General features: G+C 35.0%; 1 protein-coding gene across 10 annotated transcripts in view; it reads left to right on the forward strand.

Moving 5' to 3' along the window:
- acp1 (acid phosphatase 1) overlaps window positions 1-9,646 on the forward strand; it is a 47,610-nt gene that overhangs the window by 6,033 nt on the left and 31,931 nt on the right. For 6 of the 10 annotated variants that reach the window (XR_015522810.1, XR_015522811.1, XM_087305650.1 and 3 more), the window contains exon 1: window positions 8,576-8,628. The exons of 2 other annotated variants lie outside the window; for them this stretch is intronic. Coding sequence is in view for 6 of the 8 variants with exons in the window: in XM_087305650.1 (XP_087161776.1) it covers window positions 8,586-8,628 (43 nt within the window). In the remaining 2 variants the exon portion in view is untranslated. 10 annotated transcript variants of the gene reach the window in all.

The raw sequence follows: 9,646 nt of genomic DNA on the forward strand, positions 1-9,646 counted from the left end.
TTTGGGATATTTGTAAATGACACAGTATTTAATTAATAAGAACTTTATTTTACTATAGGACAGTTATGCAGTATGTATTTTGAAGTTCCATTGTGAAAACTACTGTGTAGATACGAGATATCCTTCACATACCCTTCACATAATAGACCCTTCACATTTCCAAAACTCCACGATTGTGTTATCAGTACTTCCAGAAAAAGAGAAAAAAACTGTGTGAGACTGATGACGGCAACCAGAAGAGAGAATAACATAATAATAGCCCCATAGAAGGTGCGTAATTTATTTTTTGTAATTCATATAAATGCATATAAATATTAATATTTTTTTAAAATTCATAATATTAAAAACTTTCAACAATTTAAAAATATGATGATTGTTAAACGTGCCTTTATAAGTCTTGTGAAAAGGCTCCATACAGTAAATACATACACTGCAAAAAAATACCTGTTAACTAACAGTTTCTGTATTTTGTTTTCTGTTTATTTGCAATATGCATTATGATTTGATGATTTTGACGTTGAGATTTTTGCAAATAATATAAATAACTTAAATGTATAAGAAATAATATATAGAGAGAAATAATTCTGTAAAATAACAGAAAATGTGCTGGCAGTTTATTACAATGATTTTGTAGTGCAATAATCAACACCAACCCGGACAATATATCACTTTAAACTGTTAAAAAATAAAAATATTAATAAGCTTCACTTTTTTTTTTCTTTTCAAGGTTTCAAAAGTTATTGGAAGAAAATCTAAATCCCATAATGCAATCAAAAGCATAAACAGGGCAAAATAAAAACAGAAATCACAAAATATGGAAAACTGCTAATTTACGTGTATTTTTTACAGCAAGATAAATGGTGCTGTAAGTACAGTATTTTGCTTTAATTTTTATGCAGTGACTTACTAGGGAATTGCAGCCAGTTACTGTATATTCTACAGGAAATTGTTAACAGCGTTCTTCAAACCACCACAGCGAAATGTCAAAACATGTTTTTTTTTCTTCCTGGTTTTAATATTGAGGCATGCAGTGTGCAAAATTGCCACTACAGATTGTTTACGTTTGCTGTGAGAACAAGGGACAGTGAAAGCATCACACGTGGATGATGTCAAACCCCAGGTTTTATTCCATGTTTGGTCCATCTTTATTGTCATTCAGTCTTACATTATGACAGCTGAAATCTTACAGTGTGACATGAGAGGCATGTTTGTGCAGTCTGACATGCTACAATCGTTCAGGATTATTAAAAATCGCACAGTGTGAGTCAGGCTTTAGATAAAGTCTGAGAGGTCGCTGATCCTCCAGACAGTCCTTTATTCAACAGTCCTCAGTTTCAGTACATTCCGCATTATGCTGTTTACTATATTGAATGCATACAACTTTAAAGTTTAAAGCAAAGCATCTAAGGTAATCGTCAGTAGCTCGACGCATAAACACACACACTAGGAGATCTGAAAATATACTTTTCTGTATTTTATTCAATAGTTTCAGTCCTTAGTTTCAGTATATTGCACTCTAAACTGTACAGTATATTGCCTGCATTTAACTTCCTCTAGTTAAACCAAAGCATCTGAGGTAATCATCAGAACACCACCCATAATGACAAAGGGGGATATAAACTAATAAATTAAGTCATTATTTTTGTTTTATGTGCTCTTAAAAGTATGCATGAAGCTTGATAATATATAATATAGCTGAAGGCATGTGGTCTGTTTTGAGGATTTTTTGGTATACTTCTATGGACTTTGAATCTTGCAATCTATGAAGAATTTGTTTAAAATATCTTAATTGGTGTTCAGAAGATGAACAATGATCTTTGAACGACATAAGGATGAATAATTAATAATATCATTTTCAATTTTATGTGAACTAACACTTCAATGCTAAACATCAAGGCGGGGTGATGCGGGAGAACAGTTGTGCTTCGTAATCCTGTCAGTCAAATCTAAAATAAATCGACAATGTCAATGGATATCAGTTTTGTTGTTGCGCAGAGAAGCTGTGTTGGATCTCTCAGTAAGTTGGATTCGTAGATCACCTCCCTTAAAGTTTGGCACAGCTTGAGTCACTGACCCCGAAGTATTGTTTTCATTATATCTCTCACCGGTCATTCTCTTTGACAGTGCTTTGCATCAAAGCCAAATGTGGAAAGCTGATAAAAATGTAAGTAAAGCTCTATGGTGAAATGATACTGATATTTTTCTTTGTGACTCACCAGATTGTTGGCTTTTTTACCATGCAAGGTATCTCTGTGTGGACATTCACAACGGTTTGGAGAGGGTAACTAGTTTTATTGTATTTGAGAGAGTTTCTCATGTCCATCAAGACTGCATTTTTTTAATCGATAGATATTTCAGTAATATAATTGTTAGTTATTTTAGAATATGAATATATATAATTATGCTGTTTTAAATTTCATTTATTTCTGCAAACTCAAATCTGGACACGGCAGATACAATACAGAAACAATGCTGATTTACTGCTCATGTAAACATTTCAAAACAGCTGTGCTGCTTAATATTTTTTGGAAACTGTGATACTTTTTATTTTTTGCAGGATTACAAAGTTCAAATGAACAACAGTTATTTGAACTCAAAATCATCTGTAATGTAAAAGTCTTTACTGTCACTTTTGATCAATTTAAAGGGATAGTTCACCCAAAAAAGAGCATTTGCTCACCGTTTACTGACCCTATAAAGCTCTTCCAAAAAACTGTTTCAGTTCCATTTTTTTTTTTTTGATGAATACTAAATATATTTTGAAGATTATTGGTAACCAGCTAGTCAGCAGTACCAATTGATTTCAATTTTAGGGAATATATGAGCATAAAAGGAAACCATCAAGTGTCTGGTTATACCATTCATTCATTTTTCCTTCAGCTTAGTCTCTTTTTCAGAGGTTGCCACAGCGAAATGAACTGCCAACTATTCTGGCATATTTGTAATGCAGCGGATGCTCTTCCACCTGCAATTCAGTACTGGGAAACACCCATACAAACTCTTTCACACACTCACACACACACACACACACACACACACACTAAGGCCAGTTTAGTTTATTCAATAGCTCGTCTTTGGACTGTGGGGAAAACCGGAACACCCGGAGGAAACCCATGCAAACACGGGGAGAACTCCATACAGAAACGCCTCCTGGCCCAGCTGGGACTTGAACCAGTGATGTTCTTGCTGTGAGGCAACAGTCCTAACCACTGAGCCACCCTGCTGCCATTTATACCAACACTCTTCAAATTATCTTCCATTGTGGTCATGCTAAGTAAAGAGACTCATAGAAGATTGGATCAAGTTGAGGATGAATTAATTGATACACACTAACAATTTCATGCGGTAACTTAGGTCACCAGTAAACTTCTGTAAATAAATTACTGCTAAAATACTGTATTTACATTTACAGGACCATTGATCATACTGTAGATGTATTTACAAAATGTTATGTATATCTTTGCTGTAAAATATACCCTGATGTTCATAATTAATTTTCTTTTCGGCTTAGTCCCTGTATTAATCAGGGGGCGAATCTGCAGAATGAATCACCAACTTATCCAGCACAGCCGATGCCTAGCCAGGCGTATCCCAAAATTGGAAAACACCCATACACTCTCTTTCATACACATACATACAGCCAATTTATCTTTTTCAATTCACCTATAGCGCATGTCTTTGGACTTGGGGAAACGGGAGCACCCGGAGGAAACCCACGCAAAAAAAACTCCACATAGAAGTTCCCAACTGACCCAGCCGGGGGTCGAACCAGCGACCTACTTGCTGTTAGGCGATTGTGCTACCCATTTGGCCACCTTGACACCACCATAATGTTCATAATGTAACTTTAAAATACAGTAACATACTGTGTGTGGTAAGCGCACTGGCGCCATTGTCCTGTGGCTGACGCCGCATCATCCAAGTGGATGCTGTACACTGGGGGTGGTGTGGAGAGACCCCCCTCATGATTGTGAAGTGCTTTGGGTGTATGGCCATACACAATAAATGTGATATATAAATACACATATTACATTACATTGTTGTATTTCACATATATTTAACAAAATGTGATTGCTCAAAATGTTCAACAATTTTTAAAATCAGCTTTTATTTATTTTTTATTTTTATTAACTGATATACCTTTAACCAAAATAGTTACTAAACAGAACTGACCAGCCCTAATTGTATTATTATAGATCTACATAGAACCTAATATTGCTATTCAGCTATTGGGCTGTTAAGTTTTACCTTGTGTAAAAACGTATGTGGATTAAGGCAAACTATTTGGGATAAGAGTTTACCAAGAGTTTTTTTATGAACATGTAAAGTGTGTATGTTAAATAAACATGCCTGGCTTTGCTTCACTGTACAGTATGTTTTACATTTAGGAGATGTTTACGCAGAGGGAAAGCTTTGTTGACAACTGCAGGCATTCTTACAGTGAAAGTAACTGTGTTTACTCCCAATTTTTTGACTATGCTGATGATGAGGCATACATTTACTATAGTTTTATGATTGATCTCAACTCTGTTTTCGTTGGCGTAACTCCACATAGGCTCCCTGAGTTGACAATGTTTATTTTGTCAGACGTGAGCGCTCATATATTTGGTGTGCTGTAACTTCCCTCATCTGGTGTGCACAATCAATACACTTGAGTTTTAATCTGGTTTCATAACAGAGAGTTTTATAAGTAGGCCGCTAAGTGTTGAAGCTAAAACTTGTTCTAAATATGGTCTGGAAAACTGGACTTTCCCACAACCTGACCAGTGACCACCTAGTATGGCAAGCCAATAATATATTTAATCTATAAACCGTACCATATATATCTTTATGCTACTTTTATTGCTATACAAGTGCTTCTTCTTTAGTTCATTCATTCATTTTCTTGTCGGCTTAGTCCCTTTATTTATCTGGGGTCGCCACAGTGGAATGAACCGCCAACTTATCCAGCAAGTTTTTTACGCAGCGGATGCCCTTCCAGCCGCAACCCATCTCTGGGAAACATCCACACACACACACTCACACACTACAGACAATTTGACCTACCCAATTCACCTGAACCTTCTTCTTTAGTTACTAATATTTATTTATTAGATAATAGAATTTATTTATTAGACACTGGTACTTATTATTAGTAGTAAAAAAAATTTTACAGTTTATTTTTATTATTGATCTGTGGCCATTCAGACTTAAAAAGGCAGATCTGACAAGCAGGACTGGGAATGCATCCACTGTTCTGTAAAAAAATCCAACTTACAAATTGTAAACTTAAAAATGAAATGTAAGTTAGGTGAACATATTTTTAAGCTCAGAGTTGAATTTACTCATAAAAATGATTTAACTGCATGTTTGGAAAAGTTGAGGAGTTGAGGAGACTTTGAATTTTTATTTCTTCACTAGAGCGTTTACCACTGTAAAAATAAAAAGTTGAGTTAAATTACAATTTTAAAGCAACCAGCTTCAGTGGTTGAAGTTGTGCCAAATGATTCCATAAAGTATGCTTGACTTAAACCAGCCTTTATTTAGTCAACTTAAAAAAAAATATTTGGCACACATCAACCACTGAAGCTTAATAAACTCAAAATGTCTTTGCAGCCGGTTGCTTTAAAATTTTAAGTTAACTCAACTTTTTATTTTTCACAGTGTGATTACAAAACACGATTTAAAAAGTAATTAGTAATGGATTTCCTTGCATTCCTCAGGTTTTACTTTGAAATACTTAAGCTGGGTAACACACATTATTGAGGTTCCAAGCTTCGAAACAAACCCACATCAAACATCATAAAAGTAGCCAAACAACTAGGAAAGGTCTTCAACAATTCCTTCAATTTACTTAGCGCTTTTCTGGGTATAAGTGCCCAGTAAGTGCTGGGTAAGATGTTGTGTGTGGGGGGAGGTGTTGGGGTAGGGTGGGGGGGTCTTCAATCACCAGAAAGCTCACGCAACAAGTTCGGCAGAATTGTGAAATCACATATTGTGATTGCGTAAGACCAATCTGTGACAGAAGTTTTAAATATGGACCAATCACATGCTTTTTAAATTGTCTAGACGTCTTGTTTAATCGCACCCGTACTGCTGTGTCGTATGACAGAATTTTGCCTGCTTAAACTCGTGGGACCACGGCAGCATCCATCTGTATGATGTGGTGGCAGCCATTTTGCATCAAGCCGCACACCACACAGCAGGTGGAGAGGAGTGATGGAGCCAATTATGACATGGGGATGGTTAGAAGAGAGGGTTTGCGATTTCAGATATGCAAGCTGAGCTTCATGCAATGCTTTTAATGTGCACACCTAATCCTTAACCTTACCCTTCACTGTTATGGCATTAGCTTCATTCAGTGCATTGTGCCTGAGATTGCATGTCTCAGACTAAAGTTAGATATGAATGGGTTTGGAGGCCATGATAAACAGAGGCCAGTGGGGACACCGGGGTTAAACCCCAACTCTTTTCAAGGAACAATTAGTATATGTTCAGTAAATATAAGTATAAATTTATCAGATAGTATATATTTAAAATATTACTAGTAAAATTGCAATTTATTATTATTGTACTGTGGCCATTTAGACTTGTTGCCAAAAGGCAGATCTGACTAGCAGGACTAGGATTATATTCCACTGATTAATAAACACGTGCTTTAAAAAGTAACTTGTAATGGATTTTTTTTACATTACTGAGGTTTTACTTTGAAAATCTTAAGCTATTTAACACATAAATGGGGTTTCAAGCTTCAAAACAAACTCAAGCACACCAAACATATCATAAAAGTAGCCAAACTACTAGCAAAAGTCTCCAATTATTCATTACATTTACATAGCGCTTTTTTGGGTGCTTTACATGTGTAGGGGGGGGGGGGGGGTGTCTCCTCAACCCCCTGAAAGCGGTTATGTTGCACTTTTTGCCCCATAGACTTTCATTATGTGCATGCAAATGTGGCAGCATGGAAACGCAAGCTCGTGTGACAAGTTTTGCAGTTTGCTGCGTAGAAAGGTTCAAGCTTTGTGAACTTTGACCTACAAAATCGCATCACGTAATTAGCTCCATTGAGTGCATTGTGTCTGAGACTGCATGTCTCAGACTACATGTCTCTGCTTACATATGCAAGTCTACAGTTAGATACTATCGGGTTAAGAGTCCATGATGAACAGAGGCCAGTGAGGACACAAACTATTTTCACATAACATCTGGTGATTTTAATGACAACAGAAAGTCAGGACCTCAGTTTAACATGTCTTTCAAATGAGGGTGCTCACTGAACAGTATAGAGTCCTAATCACTGTACTGGGGCATTAGGACCCACGCAGACTCACTTACACCTTTTCCAACAGCAACCTATTCCCATGTGGTAACAATGGCAAATGCAAATCATGACAATTTCACAAGCATAGTTCGCTGATGATACTTCAGGGAACACCCCACACCCCAGATTAATCCAGTTTGGTTTCGTTAAAAACAAAAAATGACTAATTTAAGATGTACTCAAAAGAATAATCTGTTTACGATGAATTGGGTTAATTAAATAAATTACACAGATCAATTAAATTACTGCACCTACATTTCAAATGAATAGTCTCCAAGTTAATCTGCAAAGTATAAAAAAATAAATGGAGAATCAGTCGCTAATGCTTAAATCCCCATTTCTTTGTATTGAAGAAAGAAATTACATTTAAGCTCAAAGTAATCACAAAAATATCAGTAAATTAGCAGTTTTCTGTATTTTGTTATTCATGTTTTTATTTTTCCCTGTTTATTTATGCTTTATGGGACCTTAATGTTTCTTTCAACAAATTTTAACAATTAAAAGTTCGAAAAATTGACTCTTATTAACATTTTTAGTAGTTTAAAGTGATATATTGTCTGGGATGGTGTTGAATATTATGGGACAAAAACCTTGTAATTAGCTACCAGTACATTTTTAGTTATTTTACAGACTTTTTTCCCTATTATTTTTTACACTATATTATTTTAAACTTCTAAAATGGCAATAAAAGTCAAGGTCTCATAATACAATTCATTTAATAAATGAGTAGCCTACTAGTATGTTAGATAATAAATAAAAACTATACTATTGTGTTTTTTAAATGTTAAAACAGCTCGTCATGCACCTAGATATGCTGTTTTATTTTAGTAATACCACCAATAGTTCAGGGATGATTAGGTTTATGCAAGCCTGGAAAAACATCAAAGAAATATAAATAATTATTGTGCCACTTTCTGGTAATTTACTCAGCTCTGAGCTCTGGGTGTGATGTGATATGCTACTAGGTGAAGCATGTGCTTCCTTTAAATTGTAGATATCAAGACTTTACACACTCTCCTTGTCACTGGACCTAAGAATATATATGTTTAGAAATTCATAAATTGCGTGCGTAGAAGAGCATAAAAGTGAAAGTGGGTGCATATAGATCATGTTCATAGATGTGTACAATAGATGTGTATTTACTCCGCCACATACATAAATATTAGATTAAAACTTAAGTTACATTTTAAATCTATACCGTAGTTTTTATGTTGATTAATTTTGGAACAGGCGGAAATTTAGGCAACCCTCAGTGGTGGCGCGAGGACCTTTTTTAGTGACCAATATGGCGGCTTCCAGCGGAAAGTCGGTGTTATTCGTGTGCTTGGGTAAGAAATGCTATAAAATATCCCCTGACCTTCCTTAATGACATTACGGTGTTTCGATGGCCAGCTGACAAACAATGTTACTGCTGAACTAAACGGTTAAACTGTTATCAGTGTTTCACACTGTGATAGTCGACTCATTCACTGAATGAAAGCTGTCATCGTCAGCTCAAACACTGCCATTCTGATGCAATCAACACAGGAATTTATTTGTATTGTTATATTGGTGCACTTATTATTATTATAGTTGGCTCATATAAACCGTAACATAAGCTATATGTGTATTTCTCACCACCAACAACTTATGTTTACATATTTGTTAAAGTTATAGCGTCAACTCAACACACAAACTAAGCAGATTTGGTAAGCTTTCATATAACGTTACTTTCCAAGTCATTAGAAAAGGTTATTAATATCCTTCTTAGAGTTTTGCAAGATATCATGCTTTATTGTCTGTAAATTGTTTTATTTACGTTTTTTTTTTCAAAGTTATACACGTTTGAACATTTGCTCAATTTTACTAAGAGGATGTTTTATAGTAATAATAACCAACATTAAATAAATACACAAATTCTCAGTGTGTTTTTGTGCTGGTAACTTTGTCCCAGGATTATTAAACTTTTAAATAACATCTCCAAATATGACCATAATCATGTGTATTTTAGAATTTTATACAGCAGTTGTATACTTTTGTATATGTATATAAGCAATTCCAGCATTATGGATGTGACATTTGCAGTAAAAAGTCAAAACATGAATTGGCACAGAAAGCATACGTTGACATTATATTGAAACTTTTGTTTATATTTTACCGAACAACTGACAACAAAGTTATAGGATCAAAAAATATCAATCTGTAAACACGTTTTGAACTTGAAACTTGGGAAATAAACATGTTTTATGGATGTGACAAAAAAAAGTCTGCGGGTTTACAGCATACAATATACTTTGTAGAAATTCTGTCAATCAAACTGCTTGACCCCCAAGAAAACTATGATAATCAAAAGGATATAAGTTGGCT

The sequence above is a fragment of the Danio rerio genome, chromosome 23 (genome assembly GCF_052040795.2).
Source record: "Danio rerio strain M-AB ecotype USA chromosome 23, GRCz13ab, whole genome shotgun sequence".
Classification (NCBI taxonomy): domain Eukaryota; kingdom Metazoa; phylum Chordata; class Actinopteri; order Cypriniformes; family Danionidae; genus Danio; species Danio rerio.